The 25,506-nt window shown below is 41.6% G+C and overlaps 2 protein-coding genes across 2 annotated transcripts in view; one reads left to right on the top strand and one right to left on the bottom strand.

Annotated features, from left to right (window-relative positions):
- Window positions 1-25,506, bottom strand: part of LOC149289094 (transmembrane protein 120B-like) — a 42,998-nt gene that overhangs the window by 15,912 nt on the left and 1,580 nt on the right. The window lies entirely within an intron of this gene.
- LOC149289095 (MORN repeat-containing protein 3-like) lies at window positions 1,792-7,111 on the top strand. Its single transcript, XM_089491111.1, has 5 exons — window positions 1,792-1,936; window positions 3,299-3,456; window positions 3,605-3,764; window positions 4,710-4,894; window positions 7,043-7,111. Exons 1-5 carry the CDS (start codon window positions 1,792-1,794, stop codon window positions 7,109-7,111), a joined length of 717 nt encoding a protein of 238 aa, XP_089347237.1.

Below are 25,506 nucleotides of genomic sequence, written 5' to 3'. Positions count from 1 at the left end.
ACCCTGTTCACAACTCTAGCCATACAGCCTAATACAAAGTGCCCTCCTTTGGCCGTTTGATATGTTGGGGGGTATGTGACATTGTGCTTGTAACACAATTGCTGTGAAAACATGTGAGAGCGTTTATCCTGTATTGTACTTTTGTTCACAATTTGAAATTGTTGGATTGGGCTCTGAGGTATCAGATGGTAGCGGGTGAATATGTGACATAGAGCTTAGTGTTCATGTAGCTTTGTGTTATTAACATACAACTCTCCTTTTACTTATTAATTGTGAAAAAAGTATCTGCCCTCAAGTATACAACGGGCCTGGGTGTTGATTCTCTCTCTAGTTTCCTATACAGTGCCTTAAATACAGACTTCACTGAAACTTTATTGGCATACTTGGGAACTTGACTCGGAGAAGTGGCGCTTCACCCGGAGTCACCGGGCCAAACCCAAAGAGTTCTCAGGAATTGGGTTTGTAGAAACACTAGTTTATTTTAAGATTATTCGTAGGTGAACAGATCTGTTTACTGTATAATACACAATTATTGTTGAGCCTGCCTCCACACTACTTCATTCGTAAGCCATATGTGCTGGGAGCTGTTGACAACAGTCAGACAGCCTCAGTGTGCGGTTGCTGTGGTTACAGTAGCTATTGTTGTCAGAGAAGCCTGAATGCTGTGTGGATCCTGCTTGAGCTTCACTGCCTGGCTTAGATTCCTAACAAGAAGAAAGGATCTGCGCGTTGTTAGATTTCTCCCCAATCGGTTTGCTATCGGTGGTAGGAATACATTTATATTGGTGATAAAAGGTGGGTGATTCATGGGAAACGCTAGGAAAAGGGCTTGTTATCTCTGCTCCATCCAATGTTAGATGTTTGTGCTGTTTGTATGTAAGGGGGTACATGTAAATATACAAAAGTGACTTCTGAGATGATCTAAATGTTCCAGTGAAGTGCGGTTAAATGTAAGCCAAGTAAGGCTTTGCTGTTTGGTACATTTCTGTGGCAGGGCATACAGTAAGAGAGAATTTTGAGTTTTAATATATATGTGGGTTATTGTTTTTTGGAGGCATTTGTGGGTTAAAAGTAATACCTAAATCTTCAGAGATGACTTATTTATTAGGTAGGCCAATATACCCTGCTTAGTTGGGGATATACCACTATGTAATGCCTAGTGCCACCATCAGAAATCTTGGGACCTCAAGACAGGCCCCCCTGCCCTGCATCGCCCCGTAATCCTACTTATAGCCTGAAAAGGTGCCAGGAAGACCCTATCACCATAAATGGGGTATCTGGGCCCCCAATCCCATCAAGGGTGCAGACATGGGATGGGTAGCACATGGGATTGCCCATTCCCAGATAGAGTAATGCGAGTGCCAATTGAGGAGCAATGATAGATCAGGGAGGCCCAGTGCACCTGCGGGCGCTAGTTGTATCATGCCTGACCTGATAATGCCAAATGCATCATTTGTACAGAAGCCAATCTACACTACTGTAGGTGGACATATCGTTTGCTTCATGGACTGCTAATAAATCTCAGTAGATGCTTGTAAAAATGTTAATGTAATACTTTCCAGTTTTAGGGAAGGAAATATGACAGGTGATTGTATACCAGTGTGGTTACTGTGGGGTCCCTGGCAGTTCTCCAGAGGCTGGGCCCACTACCACTGTAATGCAGCCCTACTACTTGCTAAAATATGTCATTTGTGGAGCAGAGCTACATTTAATAATTATTAGAATCTACTATTGCAGTATAACTGCAATTAAAGCCTTCCATTATATTTTATCTTTTCAGCTACCAATGTAATGCCTTTTCTGAAAGATGTCGAGAAGAAAGATCCACTCTGTAAGGAGTGGGACAGGAAAGCACAGAAATCTGGCCTAAGACATACAGTTTACTCCGTAAATGGAGACCAGTACACAGGAGAATGGTTAAACAACTTAAAACATGGTATGTCCAAACAAAGAGGGTATTTGTCAGTGATTGACCTGATGGCGTTAGGTGGCTTGACAAAGCAGTTCAAGTTTTTGATTAATGCCCCATGAACAGCTAGGGCATGATTATTAGACGAGCAAAATCGCTTTGGACGAAATTCGTTTAGTTTTTGCCACATTCGTTTTCGGGCTATGAATTTCGTTTCCCAGTCGTTCGGCTCGGATGAAATTCAGGGGTGTTCCCAAAGAGAGAGAGGCCCCTGACACCTTCTGGGCTCACCTTTCATTTTATTTTATTATTTAAAAAGTTTCCTCAGCGTTATATAGGACAGTCAAAGAGGTGCAGCAGCAGTAGTAGTAGTAGTAGTAGTAGTAGTACTGGGCCTGGGCAGGCAGACACTGGTGCATGATAGGCTCCCCAATATTATATATTATACATATTATATTGTTACCAATATCTATTGTCACCGATATGTATTTATCAATGAAGAATAATAGATGATACTTGTCCTCAAATTACAGAAAATGAACTTGTCCACAAATTACAGGTTTGGCTAGTAGCATAATTGGCCAACTGGGTTAATCAACTAAATTCCACTCAGGAACAGGGGAAAAATGTCTGCTGCAGTCCCTGTAATACACTACAGTAGTCACTACAGCTTCTTCAATCCACCCCACAACAGTACAGAGTGCTGTACTCAGGTTGTTGGACCCATCAATCACAGCCATAACAATCAATAAGTCCACCTCTCATTTGTTGGCTACTTCTACCTATTAGTCATTAATATGTACCCTTCCACACACAGTCCCTCCTACTTTACCTCATTAATGAGCACCAAAATGGCTTGTAATGGTGCCAAAATGGCATGTAATGGTGGCGGCTACATGTGGCGATGAATGAACAAATCATGACGGATTTTCTGAACTTTTGCAGTTCGTTTTCGTCAGTTGCCGTCAGAGATTGCCCTTGTTTGCATTGATAAACAGGCACAAAACAGGTAATTTTCATAAAAAAAGATTGCACAATTGTAACGATTATCAAGATATTGAAATATGTCACTGATAGCCAAGCACTTTAAAACCAATGGCCATATAACTTATGTGCAGCCAGCTGGATACTCACAGCTGTACATTACAATTGTATGCTCTTACATCGGGCAGACATGCATATCCAGGTGGCCACCTACACACTGCAGGACCCGATCAGTATTTATTTGGCCATATCGGTGACCAACCCACCAGACGTTTGCCCCCTGTGCTATATTGCCAGTCTGGGGCTACTGCTAGCGCTTATTTAGGACTTTTCCCAGGATTTTCTAAAGAATATGCATTCTGTAATTAATGCTTTCAAAATAACTTTAAAAAGTTTAATTTTTAGGCAAAGGTACTTACATCTGGAAAAAGACCAAATCCATTTATGAAGGAGACTGGAAATGTGGAAAAAGAAGTGGCTTTGGGGCATACAGTGAACAAGATCCAAACACAGGCCAATATGTAAAGGTTTATTCCGGCTCTTGGGAAAACGACAAAAAACATGTACGGTTTCCTTTTTCACTTAAGAAACTGCAAGTTTTACAACCATTTGTTTAGTATAAAAAAATATTTTAAAGGTGCTGTTCCACCTAGACAAAATTTATTTTACTCCCTAGTATGTTCAACAAACAAACAAAATGTTTAATTACAGGGATACGGCACACACTACTACACAGATAAGGAATATTATGAAGGAGATTGGAAGTCTGGCGAGCGAAGCGGCTGGGGCAGAATGTACTTTGCAGACGGAGGTATCTATGAAGGAGAATGGCTGAAAGACAAACCCAGCGGCCAGGGAATGCTGCGTTTAGGTACGTATCTTGTTTCAGCTACAAAATAAGTGCAGTTGAGTAAGAAGGCTGTAGACTCAGATATATATACCCTACTTGATTGATTGCATGCCAATTAAATGAGTTCTTATAGGAATGCAGGATTGGCAATACCAATCAATACACATGACCCTGGGCTGGGATAAAAAGGTGTTCTTTGCTTATGCACTTACAAGTGTAAAAGTGATCACTAATCATATATTCAGGCCTGGAGCTTTGGTGTAGGAACACGCAAGCAGAGAAAACGTGTAGCCAGCTTGTCATATACTGTACAGTATGTTTTGCGTAGGATACTCTCAATGAGCACTAATGTTCCATTTGGGTTTTTTCCCCTTTCAACTCATATTTGAAATCCTGTTTTCAACACACATGGGTATAATCATGCAGTAATATTTAGTTTGTATTGAGCATTAATATACCCAAGCGTAAACAGCATTTCTTATTCGGGTGTCTTTATGGCAACACTTGTGATTTGGAGAAAACAATGATTAATATAACAATGCCACCCTCTACTGGACAATTTGTAGACTACTTTTGTGTAAATACATATCTAAGGAGCAAGCTAAGAACAGTATGTGCTAACCCTAGAATTCATACAGCCTCAATACAGCTGCAAAACATGGACTGTGCTATAAAGACTATTTAGATGAAAATACATTTCAATAGCAATTATAGCGTTATATTACCTTAATATAATTAATTCCACCTCTATTCATCATGTTTTACCAAGTAGTTGGTAGCAATCAATGTGAATATGAACACGCACTTGCCTAATTGAAAAGGCCAACTCTAAAGTTATATTTGCCAAAAAAACAACAAGGCTGAGAAACAGGTTTATATTTATTGTACATCATCATTTTACAAAAGTGTTAATGTCAGGATGTTATCAACGTTGAAACGACTTTTTTTCATTTTGTCCATTAACAGCAAACGAAAACCGTTATGAAGGTTCATGGAAGAGTGGAAATAAGCATGGTCCTGGCATATTCTACTACTTTGATAAAGGTGTGCTGTATGATGGCGTGTGGGTAAACGATATCCCAAAATGTGGGACCATGATTGACATTGGACGTGCAGAGGCGCCATCGCCAACACAGCATCCAATACCAGAGGTAGGTTTTTTCTACAAGCAGATAACTAGAAAATGCCAGTAAGTTTGGAGACACAAGGGGGTAACTAGGAAGCACAAGGCCACGGGCCCCCCAACTTCAACAGCTGGTGTCTATACCATCATTGCCCCCAAACAACTTGTCTATGCCTTCTCTGCCCCCCCCTCCTTTCAACATACACTCTTGCACACATATGTAAATGCCCTTACACAAATTACACACAGTTACTCATGCTCACTAACACACATGTACACATTCATTCTAACACACACTCCATCTCACCCCACTTACACATCCCTGCTCACACACAATTGCACATCCATGCTCTCACACACACACACACAACACGCTCACATACATATATGCATACATCTCACCTCTTCAGCGGCTTTATGTCCAGCTCCTTGCACACTTTGTGAGCCGCCTCATTTTCACTGCGGGGTCACATGATGTAACGTGACCCGTTACGTTCCTTTTGGAACAACCTGTAGTTACTCCACTGTGGAGACACTAACTTCAAAACAAATCTATTACATGTAAAATAACCAAATAAACAGAAAACAATGGAGCACCTAACAGTAAAAAAAAATTTAAAAAAAAAATATATATATATAGATGATTTGTTTGGCATTTGGGGGCATGTACTATACAAGTCATGTATATGGGTCCCTAGGGTGTAGTAATTGGAGAGCAGGTTGGGCCAATGCTCCATTCCCCCTTCCAGAGGAAAATCCATGCCGGCTTTTACAAGAGGATTCCTATGGGGCTTCATCAGGCACAGGTGTTGGGCGATAAAATCCCAGATCAGGGAGAATGTTGGGGGAAGAGGAAGTTCCTCTGTGCTCCCAGGGCAAGAAGCGGCCCTGAAGAAGACCATCCCTCAGCCAAGTGAGACCTGTGTGTGCTGTCCGGGGGAGGTTTTCCAGAGCCTGGCTTAGCTGGGTCTGGCAGGGAGGTCTAGTTAGTCGGTGATAAGGCTGGTCAGTCTGGGCTAGCATAGTATAGCTGGAAAGGGCTCCAATTTGGAGCTAGGTTTGTTTATTTTATGATTTTGTTTTGGGGTATTCCTTTTGAGCAGTTGAAAATAAATCACTGTTTATTACAAGTCGGTGTTCCTGAGCCTTATTGCCCTAGAGGACTGTGCTGAAGATCATTAACTATGAGATTTAAGACCCTCATGCTACAGGGTTTGTCCCAATAAATACAGTGCAGTATTTATATGCACTGTATATATATATATATATATATATATATATATATATATATATATTTTACTGTTAGGCGCTCCATTGTTTTCTGTTTATTTGGTTATTTTGCTTTTATACTCAGGAAGGGAGATACTGGGTACTTTATGTTGAACAGCCTTATTTTTTTTTTTGCACTGAGCATTGCAGTAGTACCTGTTTACATTTTACCACTGTTAACTCTATTACATGTGATCAGATAGGTTGGAACGTAAAAAAATGAAGGCTGAGATGGGGATATGAATGAATGATGGTTTTCTGGGATAGAGGTATGCCAACAGAGAGCAATATTAAATAGCACAATAAGTTAAGAGCCAAATCTTAGATCTGTAAGAGTAGTGGTTAGCAGGCTCCTAGGATCTGGCAAGCCCTGGAGTGAGCCAAGCATTCTAGTCCACAAAATTCTATTGAAGCATGCATTGTTTAGTTTTTGGAGTTGAAAAATGACACTTTCCGTCTTACTTAAGTTCTGCCCTGGCTGCTCCAACAGGAAACATTTATACGTAACTTTCTTGCACATGGTTAGAAGCTCTCTCATTAAAGTCATGGAAGCCGCAGCCAATCAAATATGTGCTTGCAAAAAATCATCGTTCAGGTAGCATAACTCACTGGCTCCTGCTACAGCCTTTGATTTCGGTGGGCCTTTGACTAACATGGGAGTTCTGTTGATCATATACAGAAGCATATTGAGCAATGCTCCCTGCCTTTATTAGAGGTAGTAAAATGAAAGGGAAAAACTTAAAGGATGGCTGCGCTGATTTGCTTGCAGTAAAACTGACTGCCATCCTTTAGAATTTTTTTGCAGCACGATCTGTACAGTTTGCAATATAGCCAATCACTGTAAGAAAGTAATAATCATCAAATGTCTGTGTGCTCTATTGCTAAATAACTGATCCTTTGTTGTCAGGTGAAATTGGAAGATCCAAAGGGAGTGCTTGAAAAAGCTCAGGCCTCATTTCTTGAAGATCAAGAATAAGGAAATGTTTCTAAACACACATCACCAAGGCATTTAGGTAAAATGACAATGTAGCATGCAATGAAAAAGAACAAGAAATAAAAATCTTTTCCTAAATAAGTTGTCTATTGTGGTGAATACTTCAGTTTTTATGATACTGAAGTCAGTTGCTGAGAAGTTAATACATCATCAAGCACTCTGAGTGCCAGAATATGCTATTAATGTGCATGCCTGCAATACTGCTGGATTTAGGCAAAAATAACTAAGTTTATTGCATTTCACTTAGGTATTACACGCATAATAGGAAGTGGTTTTTCTACATGCCTCCCCAGCCATTACACAGCATGAGTTGCAGCTTTACGCAGTTTTCTATTTTTCTTGGGGGTTTTGTTTCTTATTTTCATTTTCTTTCTCTTCTCATCATCAGTCTTATTTCTCTCTTTCTACATACAATTGTTTGTGGATAATCTGGTTCAGGATAGGCATGTTATCACACACCCTTGGGGTGGGGATAAGATGGCTCTTGTGAGCATTGGGTCCCCTCGCTGTTAGTGTATGGAGATTGGCAAAGGTATCCTGCATATGCAAAATTCTGTTACCGATACTGGGACAATTCTTCCCCTGCTGAACAATATGTCTGTGATAATGGGTCCACAGGAGATGATGTTCTGCTACCCTGCATTCATGCACCTCTAATTTCAGTGCACTCTGAGGACTATCCTTCCCTGCTCCACATACCTCAACCACAGTCTGTAGAGCAGCCTGTTCTGTACCTGAATGTGAATGATTATAATCTATTCTTTCATTCATCAAAAATCATATTTTTGGATTTGCAATTGGAAGGAGATTCAGAAGAGGGTTGTATAAATACAACAAATCATAGGAAGGTGACAGCAAGTAATCTGATTTTACAGGCCCAGTCTAGTCATCCTTAACACACTTTCATTGGAATTCCCAAGTGGGAATTAATCGTAATTGCTCTACAGCAGAAGCTTATAACAGAGAGGCAGATAAGGTCAAAATTTAATATTGAGGTTAAATGATAACAATAAACTATTAACATGTCTATTTTTGAAAGCATTCTTACTTTACAGCATTTTTCACCTCTGTCTAAAACATTTGCACAGTTCTGTGTGTGTGTATATATATATGTATGTATATACACCAATCGGCCATAACATTATGACCACTTGCTAATATTGTGTAGGTCCCCCTTTAGCCGCCAAAACAGCCCTGACCCGTCAAGGCATGGACTCCACTAGACCTCTGAAGGAGTGCTGTGGTATCTGCACCAAGACGTTAGCAGCAGATCCTTTAAGTCCTGTAAATTGCGAGGTGGAGCCTCCATGGATGCATCCTGTTGCCGAGTGTTCTCCAGGTAAGCAATGCACACGCAACCGGCCATCCACGTGATGTAAAAGAAAATGTGAAACCAGGCCACCTTCTCCCATTGCTCTGTGGTCCACTTCTTATGCCAACGTGCCCCTTGTAGGTGCTTTCGGCAGTGGACAGGGGTCAGCATGGGCATGGGTCTTTTAAGCAGCCACATACGCAGCAAACTGCGATGCACTGTGTGTTCTGACACCTTTCTATCAGAACCAGTATTAACTTTTTCAGAAATTTGAGCTTCAGTAGCTCGTCTGTTGGATTTAACCACACGGGCCAGCCTTCACCCCCCAAGTGCATCAATGAGCCTTGGCCGCCCATGACCCTGTTACCGGTTCACCACTTTTCCTTCCTAGGACCACATAGGTACTGGCCACTGCAGACCAAGAACCCCACAAGAGCTGCAGTTTTGTAGATGCTCTGACCCAGTCGTCTAGTCATCACAATTTGTCCTTGTCAAAGTCACTCAGGTCCTGACCCTTGCCCATTTTTCCTGCTTCTAACACATAAAATTATGTTTAATATAGACATTGTACATTTCTACATTATTCTTATGGCTTAAACGTGTACATTCCACTTTAGAAAGGAAGTGAATCATGTCTTTTGATCGATCGTCATTAATTTTATTACTAGGCCCAATATCGGCATGGAGCCCAGGAATTCTGAAATGTAAAACTGCAATGCCTTTGCCAATGATTTTTTTTCATTCATAAGCTTTTATCTGTAAGGAAAATTATTGTCAGTGCACTTGGTTTGAACATGTTTGAAACAGTTTCCTGTTGAGTGTGTTTGGTAAAAGATCCTCTCCGTATAAATAGAAGCGGTTAGGTTTCGCTTTGTCCTATTAAGACATTTCCCATTTGCCCTCTTAGGGTTGAATTACAGTGTTCCTGCAAGACACAACGTCCTACTGTCAAAAGAACGACTGTCAGCAGAAAAACTATAAAATTCATTCAGATTAAATTAGCTTTAAATAAGAATTACGTCATTATTTTTTCACGAGTAATGGGTATCAATCAATGTGATTAAGAACAACAAGAAAGTCCTTGCCTAGCCAAAAAGCCCAACTTTAACATTTAAAGATTGGCCAAAAATACCCAAGGCTCAGCTGCCCAGCAGAAAGGCTTGGTAGCTCTAGCAGTAGCTCAGCAGTTATTAAATACAAGCTTACATTTATTATAAGTCATCATTTCTCAGACGTGTTACCTCCAGGATTGTATCACCTTGGAATCACTATTTTAAAAAAAATTTTGTCCATTAACAGTGAATTAAAACCATTATGAAGGCTCATGGAAGAGTGGAAATAAGCACGGTCCAAGCATATTTAACTATTTTGATAAAGGCGTGCTGTATGATGGCGTGTGGGTAAACGATACCCCAAAACGCGAGACTATCATTGACATTGGATGCGCAGAGGCGCCATCGCCAACACAGCATCCAATACCAGAGGCAGGTGATTTCTATAAGCGGATAGCTAAAAATTGCCACAAAATGTTTTTTATGTCCTTGCAACACTTATTACATGTTTCCTCAAACACTACTTGTCAAAGGTGCAAAGTGCAAAATATAGGTGTCTGATTACCTCTACTAAAAATATACTGTGGAAAAATAATCATTTACAAGTCTTTTCCATCAATTTAACAAAGTTCTGTGGATACAGTCATAGAATGCAGTTTGTTGATAAAATATTTTATCTGCCAAGGGCAACATCTGTTTCCTCAAACCATATGCATGCATCCGTTTTCTCTCTCTAGTGACATTTCAAAGTGCACATTTAACATTATTAAGTCATCATATTGCAAAGGCTGTACATTCTTTTGTTCCTAAAAATGTTTTGGGGGTGCTAAATGCATATTACAATGAAAATAACACAGAAAATAATTTTTATGGCTTTATATTCATGCCTCCCAAGTGTCCCTAGTAAGGACTTTAGGTCCTCAGTCCCTCTGCCCCACGACCCTCCCCCAGTGTTCTTCTCTTTCAAGGAAGTTTGATGAGTATATCATTGTTCATAGCCCTTTACAAATGTTAGCAGGTTAATACATCTGTTCAGCCTTATACAGTATAAATGTGCATGTAGTATTACATAATATAGGGGCAGACGGTAGGAGGGTAGAGGTAGATGGCAGGATGGGTTTTTTTGTGTAGGGATCAGTTGGTTGCAGCAATGGCAATATGGAGAACCATGTTGATCTTGCAGGTGGACATTGCAGACGGGTCTTTTGGCAGGGATAGGCATGGACATGGTTTGTAGCAGACATTTTCACAGTTACTGGACTAAGTGAAGGACACTATTTTTTTTTTTATTATTTAAAGCAATACTAAATAGTTCCACTTGGTTAATATGTTGTAGAGTGAACAAATCTATGCCCTTTAGGTGCAAAAAAGTTATATAGTAATGGATACTACTTTATCTCTCTTCTTTCTGTTTATCTCTCCCCTTTCTCATTATTTACCCACTGTTCCCCAGTCGTTCTTCTTTCTCATTATCTTTTCCTTTGCCTTTTCTCTCTACTTTATCAGCCTCATTATCTCTTCCCTGTATCTTTCTCTTTTTCTCAGTATTTTCATTATCTCCCCTTTTCCCTGTCTCTTCTCTTTCTCTCCCCTCCCATGGTAGTAAGAAGAGGTGATAACAGTAGAAGATAGACACAAGTCATTGAAGGAGCAAGGGTGGTTGGGAGCGTACTTGCAGATGACAGTAGAGATACACATACCTGGGAACCTCTTCACTCTGGCTACCCGGAGCCTTCCCTTGTGGGACGCGGCCAAAACTGCCCACTGACATGAGTGGGAGTTCCTGCTGACGTCCATGGCGGGAAACACCCCCATTTAAAGGGCAAATGAGTGGGGAGCGGGGCGTGTCAAGACCCGGCTCCCGTGACCCGGAGGATTCGGCTGGTGCCGAATTATTTAGCTTCCCTTTTCTTCGATCATGTAGGAAGATATACAAGCGAAAGCTGCACCATAATTTGGGATGCCAAAATACACCCTTTTGTGCCTTTAACAACACAAAAGCTGGTGTTTGTTTGAATGGTTTACATAATATTTCACGGGAAGAAAGGGTGTGACTATGCTGCTCCTTTGTTCAGCGTAAAACTTTTGAAATACAGGAAGCATATTTCCGAAGTAATTGTAAGAGGAAGTCTATGGAGGTTTGAGTTTAAACATTTAAAAAAAAAAAAAATATGTAGATATAAACTCAGAGGGAACAAAAAGTAGCATTTCTTAAAATAACCTTAACAGTGCACTATTGTCACCATTTTTTATTTATTTATCATAAATTTAAACCCATAAATACACAAATGTTTCAGGGCACAATGCACCTTTCTCAATGTGTATAAGCATAAACTCAACTCCCACTGAAAATGTATTACTAGTACAGCAGCATCTTAATCACTTGTTTGCATTCTAGCTCTGTTCTTCGCCCAAACTAAGTGACAAACACCTTGAAACCTTATCACAATGCCTGCATACAATAGAATGGCTCAGTCTCAATCACCCTGCCTAACAATCACCTAATAAAACCATTTTTTGTCCATGCTTACCTCCAGTTGTGATCAAAAGTTTGCATACCCTTGGAGAATTGGTAATATAGTAAACAGGCCAAACATTTCTTTAATTTCTTATTTGATCCATATATTAAACTGTAGGTTATAACAGAACGACCCAATCATAAAACGAAACATGGCAACAAAGAAAAAAATGAAATGACCCCCTTTTAAGCATAACCTAAGTTCTTAATACCGTGTATTGTACCCTTTTAGCATTAATGACGGCATGCAGTCTTTTGTAATAGTTGTCTACGAGGTCCCAAATTATTGCAGGCAGTATCGCTGCTCATTCTTCATGGCAAAATGCCTCCAGGTCACGCAAAGCCTTTGGTCGTCTTGCATGAACTGCATGTTTGAGATCCTCCCAGAGTGGCTCAATGATATTAAAGTCAGAAGACTATGAGGGCTGCTCCAGAACCTTCACCTTTTTCTGCTGTGACCACTGAAGTGTAAAATTGGCCTTGTGCTTAGGGTAATTGTCATGCTAGAAAGTCCAAGAGTGTACCACGTGCAGCTTTCCTGTGGAAGAACGCAAATTGTCTGCCAGTATTTTCTAATAACATGCCGCATTCATCTTGCCATCAGTTTTTACAAGACTCTGTGTGCCTTTAGGGCTCACCCCCCCAGCCTTAAATAAAAGACTGTTTTGCATGATCAGTCACATTTCTGCCAGAGTATGCAAAAGTTTGAGCACATTGATGCGTGACTCAACACAGTGCTTACTTCATGCTCAGGGATACATTTATTTCTATGGGACTTCACTTTTAGCGACATGTTTCACGAGCAATGGGTAATAAGCAATAACGAAGTAAATCATTTATTTGGGGACAGTACTATCAGTATAGTGGGTAAAATCTTACAATACTACACACCCGAAGAAATACTGCTGCAGTTTGGTGACCAAGGGACCATGCGCAGGCCGGTCAGTGTCTGGTGACAGCATTCTCATAGACATGGCATTTGTTTATATGTGGAACAAAAAATAGCTTAAAGTCTATTTTAGTTATTACTTTTGCGAAACATAATTATCCATGAACATGCTACAATATTTTGTTACAATCTGTTTTGAAGAGAGTCTGAGATTATTACCCCAATAAGCATCTCATGCAAGAGGAGTTAAAGATACCCCAGAATAATGCATTGTTAAATCGCAGACAATATCTCACATTAACAATGGAATACGCAGGACAAACTGAGCTATTAATTATGCAAGTTGTGTTATTTCGATAACGGCATTTAGTTGCATCCAGGCTTGCAACACATCTGATCAATGGGAGTTGTGCTGGACATGTGCTAGAGCAGTGATGGCGAACCTTTTTGAGCCCAAGTGCCCAAACTGCAAACCAAAACGACTTATTTTTTTCAAAGTGCCAACACTGCCATTAAACCTGAATAACGAGGTTTTAGTTTAGAAAAAACAATTCGTACAGTTTTTCAAACTAATTAACAGCTTTTGTTTAAAAAGAAAAACACAATAACAGAGCTTTCCATTAAACATTTTTTGTATTGAAAAAAAACAAAAAAAAACAACTGTACACGTGCATGTATTTTTTTAAAGACACCTTTTGTGGGCACATATACACTGCCCATAAACGTATGCACATACACGCACATATACACAGCTGCCCTATACACACACACATATGCCTGCCCAAGTGCCCATACATATGCCTTACCATATGTATATGCACACACATCATTCTCCACCATCAGACCCCCCCACCCACCTTCATTCTCCACATCAGACCCCCCCAACCCACCTTTGTTCTCCACATCAGACCCCCCCACAACCTTTGTTCTCCACATCAGACCCCCTCCCACCCACCTTCATTCTCCACATCAGACCCCCCTAACCCACCTTCATTCTCCACATCAGACCCCCCTAACCCACCTTCATTCTCCACATCAGATGCCCCCACCCACCTTCATTCTCCACATCAGACCCCCCTAACCCACCTTCGTTCTCCACATCAGACCCCCCCAATAATCAACCACCCACCCACCTTGGTTCTCCACAAATCTTACCTTTTCTTAATCCTTTCTGCTTTTTCTTCCTCCTTTCTGCTTCCTTTTCCTCCTTTCTGCTTCCTTTTCCTCCTTTCTGCTTCCTTTTCCTCCTTTCTGCTTTTTCCTTTCTGCTTCTTCCGTGCAGTGCAGCCGCGCACAGCTGTTTATGCTGGGCGCCGGGGCTGGATATAAGCGTCATATCCAGTCGCCCGGCGCTCAGCACTGAGAACTGTGGGAGATGTAGTCCGGGGGACGCCGTGACTATAGTATATTACTGTAGTCACGGCGTGCCCACAGAGACGGCTCGGCGTGCCAACAGCGGCACGCGTGCCACGGGTTCGCCATCACTGTGCTAGAGGCACGTTGGGCTTTGCTGCCTGCTGCTATTAGAGGCAGGTGGGGAGCAACTTAGTGACGCAGAAGAACTTCAATAACTGAAGAATGGCTGCTCGGATTTGCTTGCAGTAAAACTGAATGTGCTCCTTTAAACTCAGGATCTGTACAACTTGCAACATACCCAAAAACTGTCAGAAAGTAATAGCCGTCGGATGTCTGCGTGCTCTATTGCTAAATGACTGAGCCGTAACAAAGATGAAAGGTTTCTAAACACACATAACCAAGGCATTTAGATAAACGTGACAATACCTCATGTAACGAAGAAATATGAAAAAAAGCATCTTTCCTATATAACAGTGATGGCGAACCTTTTTGAGCCCAAGTGCCCAAACTGCAAACCAAAACGACTTATTTTTTTCAAAGTGCCAACACTGCCATTAAACCTGAATAACGAGGTTTTAGTTTAGAAAAAACAATTCGTACAGTTTTTCAAACTAATTAACAGCTTTTGTTTAAAAAGAAAAACACAATAACAGAGCTTTCCATTAAACATTTTTTGTATTGAAAAAAAACAAAAAAAAACAACTGTACACGTGCATGTATTTTTTTAAAGACACCTTTTGTGGGCACATATACACTGCCCATAAACGTATGCACATACACGCACATATACACAGCTGCCCTATACACACACACATATGCCTGCCCAAGTGCCCATACATATGCCTTACCATATGTATATGCACACACATCATTCTCCACCATCAGACCCCCCCACCCACCTTCATTCTCCACATCAGACCCCCCCAACCCACCTTTGTTTTCCACATCAGACCCCCCCACAACCTTTGTTCTCCACATCAGACCCCCTCCCACCCACCTTCATTCTCCACATCAGACCCCCCTAACCCACCTTCATTCTCCACATCAGACCCCCCTAACCCACCTTCATTCTCCACATCAGATGCCCCCACATCAGACCCCCCTAACCCACCTTCGTTCTCCACATCAGACCCCCCCAATAATCAACCACCCACCCACCTTGGTTCTCCACAAATCTTACCTTTTCTTAATCCTTTCTGCTTTTTCTTCCTCCTTTCTGCTTCCTTTTCCTCCTTTCTGCTTCCTTTTCCTCCTTTCTGCTTTTTCCTTTCTGCTTCTTCCGTGCAGTGCAGCCGCGCACAGCTGTTTATGCTGGGCGCCGGGGCTGGATATAAGCGTCATATCCAGTCGCCCGGCGCTCAGCACTGAGAACTGTGGGAGATGTAGTCCGGGGGACGCCGTGACTATAGTATATTACTGTAGTCACGGCGTGCCCACAGAGACGGCTCGGCGTGCCAACAGCGGCACGCGTGCCACGGGTTCGCCATCACTGCTATATAAGGTATTTAGAGTGGGAATGCAGCAGCACTTATTTTACCGGTGCAGAGAGGTTAATACAGTAAGCACTCTTTATGCCAAACAAAAATGAATGAGCATGGCTGTAACCTTGCAGGATTTGGACAATAAGAAGCAAACATATGGCACTCATATCCCCGAGTATCTGCCGAATACGCAAATCTTTCTTCTCTTGACATGAAACATCAGGTAGCTGTCTTGCCTTTTCCCACCCTTTCTCTATCCACTTGTTTGTGGATCATTTGTTTTATAGACTTAATGATTTTTTCAGTGATGAATACACTTATTTACAAGATGTCAATTTTTTTTTTTTAAATGATACCTTCTGCTTTTGATTTAATGTACACTTGTAACATCTGATTTCTCAGTTTATAATAACATTACAAAAAAAACAGTACAGATTATAGTAAAAAGAATATGAATCTTTATTGTTGTACATTTTAAATGACCTTATAACACTCCCTTTCTATTCATAGCATCCTACTTACTAACTACTAGATGGTTAAACCCTTCTCGTAAGGCATGCTTTTCCATTCTGTAAAAACAGGAAAAAGACTGGACTAGATGTACAATAAGATTTTAAGTGGATATGTTGGCCGTTTTTTAATGTTGTTATAGAAGACTTCGACCTTCGTACTTATTTGAATTTGTTTTCAACAAAAGCTATACACGTTATAATTTAAATTCATTAAACTATTAAAGGTGCTGTTCCACTCAGGCAAACATCAACTGTATTCCATAAAATGCTAAGCAAATGACAGACCTCAGCAGATCTGCCACTCTATACTTTCCTCTGAAGTTTAAGTCACATAAAACACAAACCTTTAAAGGGACACTCCAGCTGTCATATAGACTATAATTCATGACTGTTTAGGTCCCTTTAGCTTTTCAAGCAGCCAACTGGTGAAAAGAACTGTCCAACCACAAATAAAAAGAGGAACTTTTAAAGAATGCATATTATCATACTCAAAGTACTTTAATATGCATTCTTCTTCAACGAGGCTGTCCGGTACATTAAACTGTACCCTTAAAAAGTTTGTTTTCAGTGCATGCTTTTGTGTGACATGACAATGATCCCAGCAGACTTCTGAGAGGAGTTTGGCATTCAACATTACTAGGAATTATGTTTCTTATGCGAAATGTATTTAAAATTCAAAGAAAAAGCATCACTAGGTGGCACAGCACCTTTAAGTAAGCAGCCAATATTAAAGAAGCATGGGTATGCAAATACGCAGTTCTCAGTTGGAGATTCGACTAAACCAAACCAACCACAGACTGTAAGCTTGGTATTTTCAATAAAGGATACGTTTCCTTGGCTACATCTTGTAGTGTGCATGCTTCTTACTGCTTGTTACCTAATAAAGCACTGAAAAGAGATTTAAGATAATATAAGTGGGTTCTTAATAAAGTATGGCATGCAGCCTCAGCTCACAACCAAAATACACTTTTTTTTTTTTATATATATAATGACCATAAAATTCAAAACAGAACCTACTAAAAGCAGTGCGCAGAAAATGCATGTGTAGAAAAAGTGTTCCCTTTTGTTATCTTTCATATAATTTTACATGAGCCAGAACAGAGAACCTCTCAGCAGAAGCACAGCTATACCATAAAAACAATACTGATTATACAGTCAACGCACCCCACTGTTGGTGATTTAAGATTTATTTCTAGAAAAGCACACTTTACATATTTAAAAGTTTTTTTTTACCTTTTTTCTTTTTATCAAAATATCTTCAATAACAGCAACAAGCGTACTCATTTACATTTAATCAACTCACTCCTTTTTGAAATTCAGTAACATTTAGACAATAAATTTGCCTCAATGCATCTACTATATTTTCTTCTCAAGGAAGAATAGGCCACTACCACTCACTCTCTACTGTGATATAGGGCCACATTCAAAGGGCCAACAGTACTTTGCAGCTAACTGCTCTGAAACTGAAATAGTGTGTTCACTGACCATTTAGGAAGACACTTCCAGTAACAAGATTACCGTATTTGCTCGATTATAAGACGACCCTGATTATAAGACGACCCCCCCAAAATCTGAATATTAACTTAGGAAAAAAAGAAAAAGCCTGAATATAAGACGACCCTAAAGGAAAAAAGTTTTACCAGTAAATGTTAATTCATGTAAACTATTTTTTTAAATAAAAGCTATGATTGAGAAAAATATTTTTTTTGTTTTTATTTCCTTGTATTTTCCAACCTGTCCCCCAGTTACGCACATCTGCCCCCAGGCTTGCCACACCAATATGGCACTGTGGCCCATGATATGCCTTTTAACCCTCTATATGCCACTGTGCCCCATGGTATGCCTTTTGACCCCCTATGTGCCACTCTGCCTCCAGAAATGCCTTATACCCCTATATCCCATTCTGGCATTTAGGGGGTTAAAATGCATATTATGGGGCAGAGTGGCATATAGGGAGGTATAAGGCATTCCAGGAGGCAGTGGCATTAAGGGAGTTAAAAGGCATTGTATAGAGCACTCTATAAGGCATTTCAGGAGGCAGAGTGCTCTATTAAATGCCCCCTTAACGCCACTCTGCTTCCTGAAATGCCTTATAACTCCCTATATGCCACTCTGCCCCATAATATGCCTTTTAACCCCCTAAGTGCCAGAGTGGCATATAGGGGTATAAGGCATTCCAGAAATGCCCTATGTCCCCCATTTAACACACACACACGCACACACACTTACCGGTGCTTCCAAATTCCTGCTGTATTGCCGGGGCAGCGGGTTGACGTCTCCTTCCGCTGCAGCCGGAAGGAGGTGGAGTTGGCAGCGGGGGGTTGTCTGCGTCCGTCGCGGATACCTTTCCCGGCTGTCAGAGATCAGAGTTCCGGCACCTGTGCGGGGAACTCTGATTTCTGACAGTCGGGGAAGGTATCCGCGACGGACGCAGACAACCCCCGCTGCTAGCCAAACCTCCTTCCGGCTGCAGCGGACGTTGTCTACGCGGATCGCGTAGACGTCAACCCGCTGCCCCGGCAATACAGCAGGAAGCACCGGTAAGTAAGTGTGGGGGGGGGAGACAGGAGGATCCAGGTCCCCTGCAGCGGTGCGGGGGATCTGGATCTTAGTCTCATAATCAGACCTCTATTTGAGGTCTGATTAGAAGACGACCCCGATTAGAAGACGAGGGGTATTTTTCAGAGCATTTGCTCTGAAAAAAACCTCGTCTTATAATCGAAAAAATACGGTACCTCAAAATATAATTTTAAATGTGCCAGTATAAATAAAGCTACATTTCCACTAGGGATGCAACGATATATCAGTGGCCGAAATATATTGTACGAAAAGGGCATTATCGGCAAAATTCCTAAAAAAAAAAAAAAAAAGCCGAAAATAATCGTCCGCAGGGGCCAGGCTTCTTACCTGTGCATTGGTCGCACACACTGTGTGAGCAGTGTTTCTTGTACCAGCTAGGAGAACTGGAACCCAGCTGAGTCACATGACTCTGATCCCTTCTTTCTTCCCCTGGGGGCGGGACAAGAGAAGTTGCAGAGGGAAGAAGCCCAGCCCCTGCAGTAGTCTGCAAGTGAGAGAGTTTGTGAATGTGTGTGTGTGATAGCATGGGTGTGTAAGTGTGTGTAAGTGAGCATGGCATAGGGAGTCTATAATCACACTCCTATCATGCCCATGTTCTAGCATGTACTGGCTGTCTGGCCATGATAGGAGTGTGATTGCTGTTAGCAATTATATGTGTATATATATATATATGTGTGTATATATATATATATATATATATATATATATATAATATTGTTACTGAATTTTATTTGTCCAATTTTGGTGCGTTACTTACTTTTAATAAAAGTGTGGTTATTTTTATTTATTTAAGGTGGGGGGGTCATTTTCAGCCAAGTGTAATCCTGAGTTTTCGGTCCAGAATTTTCATTTCGGTACATCCCTAACTTCAACAATTAAGTGTTTCAAACGTATACATTTATACACTGTGTTCTGCATCCAAAACAATCCTGTGATTCACACAAATATAATATCATGCATTAGAGGGGAGGGAAAATTAACCGAACTGCTGCCTCATCATCACCTCCAGCTTACAGTGACATGCAAAGCAATATATTGTTTGCCCATCTGTTGAAGTGCATACTGCAAAAGTAGTTTGAGACTTATTACATCAAAACATAAGTAGTCTAATGTAACAGTTCATGCTTGCAAAAACTAATTTAGGACTGGTCCCCAAATTTTGATTTCTAACATCAATCTTTTTAAGAAAAGCCAAACAGGCAATGGGGCTTAGATTCCTTTTTTTTGGGGGGGGGGGGGTAAGATTCTTTTGTGGCTTATTAGAACTCAGTGCAATTTGGCACATACAGTGGCTGGAAAATGCATATGTTGGTCTGCATTCTGCTTTGAAAGGACAGAATCTTCGGTGACCTGGAAGGTACAGTGTTTTCCTGTAACACACAGAATCTTCAGGCATCCTTGGAGTATCCCAAACGTTTGCTTCTGTCTTTCTTTGTAGCGTGAATGCATATTCAAACACAAAATTTTTATTGAAACCTCAGTATAAGCCAATCTTTTTTTGCATTCAAGGCATAAGACAGGAGATTTTAACCCTTTAAAGAAACGAGTGTCAATATTTATGGATAATGACCAGGAGATTGTACAGAGTCTCCTCTGTGATCCAACTGATCCTGAAGCTGAGCCAGCTCTGCTAATTCATTCAGTTCCTGGAACTGTCGGTCTGTTTTGTGGCTAACTAGAGACCTGTAGAAATGCACAGCAAAAACAATGAAAATTATCCCAAACGGGACCATTATGGTTGTTGAGGCGATCGCTGCGGCTTTCCCTGGGCTTAAAGAGGTATCATTGACAGAGGATTTTGGACTGTTCACTGGGAGAAACTTCACCCAGCAAAGCAACACCACCTCTGCTAGAAACAAGAGAGTTCCAATAACGGTTGAAAATGCCCAGGCCAATTCGATGTGACGGTGCATTCGTTCATGCGGAGACTCTTTGACGGAGTTGAGGTTGTGGACATTGCTGACAGCTTCGATATTGGGAAGAATGCACGTGCTTACCATGAGTGCAAACAGGTGTACTGCAACCAGTACTGTTGTACAGGCACTGAAAGCAATCAGGAGGCCGGTGGGATACGCATGCGCGGCATCTAACTGAACTTCCACCATTGCTACCTATAGGGAAGAAAAAGAAAATACATTTCAGGACATAGTCAGAATCTACTTAGATAATACCTCAAAGCAACCCAACAAGTACATAATTGCATACCCAGTACAGATATAAATCAATTGGATTAAGTTGGAACTTTCCATATTCTCATAACGTCTACTCACGCAACAGTAGAAGCCACAGCTCCAGGTAAATCAAGCTGGAAAACCAGGAATTAATATATCCTACCGACAACACAAACATGCCACATATAGGTAAAAAAATGCAAGTACATGGAAACTAGAGAAGTATGAATCATTAACTTGTCAAGGTCCTCCTGTCTTACATTTGTATTAGGGCTGAAACAACTAATCGATAAAATCGATAATGAAAATCGTTGTCAACGATTTTCATTATCGATTAATCGAATCGATTTTTATCGATTATAAAAATTATAATCCGACCTCAAACAGAGATCGGATTATAACACTAGAATCCAGATCCCCCGCAACGCTGCAGGGGACCTGGATTCCCCTCACTGTCGGCCGGTCTCTCACTTCCGTCTCTCTCCCCCCTCCCATACACCCCTCTGACTCCTCCCCCCTCCCATACATCACTCTGCCTCTCTACCCGGCTCCGTTACTGACTTCATAGAAGCCTCAGCGTAAGTGAAGGGCAGTAACGGAGGCTGTCTGTGCGCATCGTTTAGACCCCCACCGGCTGACAGAGGATCATCCTCTCTGTCAGCCGGTGGGGGTCTGCATCGCACAGACAGCCTCCGTTACTCACCTTCACTTACGCTGAGGCTTCTATGAAGCAGCAGTGAAAGTTCCTGTCAGTAACTGAGCCGGGTAGAGAGGCAGAGCGGTGTATGGGAGGGGGGAGGAGTCAGAGGGGTGTATGGGAGCCACCCTCCCATACACCAATCTGGCTCCTCCCCCTCCCATACACCACTCTGCCTCTCTACCCGGCTCCCTGGTGTCTTGTGAACCTCCGTGGCTGACAGGAGGCAGAGTGGAGTATGGGAGGGGGGAGGAGGCAGAGTGGAGTAAAGGAGGGGGGAGGAGCCAAAGTGATGTATGGGAGGGGGAGGAGGCAGAGTGGTGTATGGGAGGGGGGAGGAGCCAGAGTGGTGTATGGGAGGGGGAAGGAGCCAGAGTGGTGTATGGGAGGGGGAGGAGGCAGAGTGGTGTATGGGAGGGGGAGGAGGCAGAGTGGAGTATGGGAGGGGGAGGAGCCAGAGTGGAGTATGGGAGGGGGAGGAGCCAGATTGGAGTATGGGAGGGGGAGGAGCCAGAGTGGAGTATGGGAGGGGGAGGAGCCAGAGTGGTGTATGGGAGGGGGAGGAGCCAGAGTGGTGTATGGGTGAGTTATAGTGGTGTATGGGGGGTATTATGAATTATAAGGCATATCGATATTAGGCATATCAGGGGGGCATAAAACATATCTGGGGGGTAAAAGGTATATCAGGGGGCTCAGTTGCATATCACTGGCATATAAGAGGTATAAGGCATATATGGGGACAGAGTGGCAAGCTGGGGGTCAGATGTGCATAACCGGGGGCAGTTTGGTAAATAAAAAAAATTTAAACAAGGCTTTTTTCTCATAGTTTTTATTAAATATGAAAAAAAGTTAACATATGAATTAATATTTACTAATAACTTTGTATTAAAACCTAGTTTGAGAAACACTGTTTGGGTTCTTGTAGCTTTTATTATTATGTCAGTAAAATAAGAAGGCGAATAGAGAGAGGCCATTGCAATAAAGAGATGAAAGTGTAAATTGTACGTTTTTTATTACATTATTTTAAATTGAAAAAAAATTTAATTTTTTTATCCGATTAATCGAAAAAATAATCGGCCAACTAATCGATTATTAAAATAATCGTTAGTTGCAGCCCTAATTTGCATGGCCTACTATAAAAGAAAACAATAAAACAGAGTAAACAAAACAAACAACTTTCAAACAAATAAAATGAATCCTTAAATATAAAATTTTCCCATAGTGTACAGAATCTGTTTTACTGTCAAACAGCAGTCCCCCCCCCATTACAAGCGAGATACATAAATATCATACCTAAAAAGGATATCATCACAGCCACAAATTAGTTGCTGACCCTAACTTTGCTGCAGACTGATAAAAGATAAGTAGAAATGTGTATGTTGTTAATGGTCCACACATATTCAGAAGACTAAACAGACATGAATGCGTAACATATACCGTACTAGACAACTGACAGGACTGGTATATAAAGCAACTGCAGTACCCGCTGTCCTTACACCACAGAGAGAGAGAAGCAGCAGCCTTGGGCTCAATGGCAAGTCAAGGGCAGAAAAGAGAAGATTTGCAAATCTTCACAATTAGGAATGGGAAGCGCCATTCAGAAATCCTGCCCCTGGGTGGAGAAGTTCTTAATAACTCCACCAACTTTGCCTTTAACACCTTTAACGCTCCAAGGTGCACAGCACTTCAGTCAAAATACACAGAATGTACAAAGTATTAACGGACAATGTCGAAACAGACAGTTTATAGTCTGTGACAGCTCTAGTAAAGAACACTGAGTACTTCATAATGCGCGCTTAAGAAAGGAAAAATAAGAACGTTACCTGAACAGAGGGGACCCCCTACTCCATGGTCCTACATATATTGTCACTGATTGAAGGAGGCAAGCCTTTCTTCCCAGGCATGCACACAGGGCTCTGAGACAAACCGCCATCTATAGCGTCCCCTGTGCTAGAGCTGACTGACGGTAATCTCATAAATAGCCGACTGGTGGGGAAAGGGGCAAATGCACATGGGGTGGGAAGGGGGGCGACAAACCCCGGAAAACAAGGTTGCCATGGTGACTCGAAACTATTTCCTGGCGCCCAGAGTTTTGCCGGACAAGGGGCCAAAAAACTGCTCAGGGCTGCCATCAACCCCGCTGGACGCCTCACTGTGCCCCTGCAGGAAAAGATAGGGTGCCAGATTCACAATGGCAGACGATAGGCAGTGGTGTGTTGTTGTAAGGTGTTAGTGTTTGTGAGCATAAGATGCTAGTATGTGTAAGTTAATGGATGGTAAGGCTCAACAAACCCCAGGCTCCAGGTCGTTATAGTGTCTATAAATCACTTCCTATAAATCGCACATTGCTTGGTTACAGGGGTGCGGAGACGGGTGCTGCAGGAGCACGGTTATTATGTTATGAGACCCCGCGGTGGTAGAGAAGCAGCAGTAGGCAACTTCTAAGCAGTGCAAACAGGTTTCCACATGGTAAGAGGGGCGAGCAGTGCATGCATGTATGTAATAATCTATAAAATGATTACAGATTTATAAGCACTAACACCTTCGGCTGCACAGTATATTAGAGAGTTTAAACAAGTCCAATACCTAATATCATGAATATGGTTTAATATAAACCTTGGAATAATGTAATCTTTAGCTGGTACACTAACATACAAAGAGGAATAATGGTTAAACATACAAGTTTGTGACTTTATGGAGTAAAATATCCCTTGTCATGAAGGGGTTAAGCGGGATACTGTGCAGCTCTAAAGAAAGGTGTGTTTTATGTTGTACCGCCCCAATACACATTGTTTCACTGCGGACCAGTGGGTAATATAAAAGATGACTGGGGGAGACAAAAAAGGTGGCTCCTAGATCCAAACCACGTTTGTCCACCCCTGCTGTAACCCCAGCATATGTGGTCATTCAGAGCAGGTCAACACAACACAAGACTGCATTTGTTGCCAATATTTGTCATTCTATAAAAGTCTATTTTATTTGCAGTGTTTTAACACACACAACTCCAGGCCGCTAGGTTGGTACAAGCTCATTCACGCGGCAGTGTGGAGGGTCATCTTTGCAAAAAGTCTCTCTACCTTTAAAATACTCAAAGGTCATTCTTAGCTTTAGTCAACCTTGGAATGTAGTAGTGATATCTCGGGTCTTACTAAAACTAGGCACAGCTGAGCCTCAAGGCGAAAGAAATACTCCACAAGCGTAAGAACAGCTGTCTGTCACTCACGTGGACGCCAGCCCCAAATCAACACAAATACAACACTCCGTTTTGTAACTGTACACTTACACTGGAGCTGTAACTAGATGGCAGCGTGCATTTGTCTGGCATCAGAAGCCACTATTATACTTTAGAACCAAATTATGAGGAAACCAAAGAAAATGAGACATGGAAAAGGGCAGCAACCCCTCCCCCCTTGGTGGCCATTAACCCTTTATTATGAAGGTGACCTCCTCTCTAGCACTGCACAAGTTATTTACCAGAAAATCTAACCAGCGTCACCCTTTACCGGCACGTCTGCTCTTTTCATGGAATATACAATAACTGCATTTCCGTTGAGTTCTGCAATGAAGCACGGTAGCTAAATAGCCCAGTGGAAATGTCCTAATCTATTAATACTTGATTTCATAATCCCAAACTATGCAGAGGCTTAACATCAAGAACTAGGTCTAGGACAACCGGCCACACTGGAGAGGGGGAGAGAAAGAAGGCTAAAGAAAGAACACAATGTAAAAAATGTAGATTAAGAGAGTAGAGAATCTACAATGACTACATGTATTGCAAGGAAAGTTAATGAGAACATTTAATGCTGAAA

The sequence above is a fragment of the Sceloporus occidentalis genome, unplaced genomic scaffold, assembly GCF_023333645.1.
Source record: "Sceloporus occidentalis isolate IW3139 unplaced genomic scaffold, rSceOcc1.0.p SCAF_48, whole genome shotgun sequence".
Lineage (NCBI taxonomy): Eukaryota > Metazoa > Chordata > Lepidosauria > Squamata > Phrynosomatidae > Sceloporus > Sceloporus occidentalis.
This window is presented reverse-complemented; position numbering and strand designations above follow the sequence as displayed.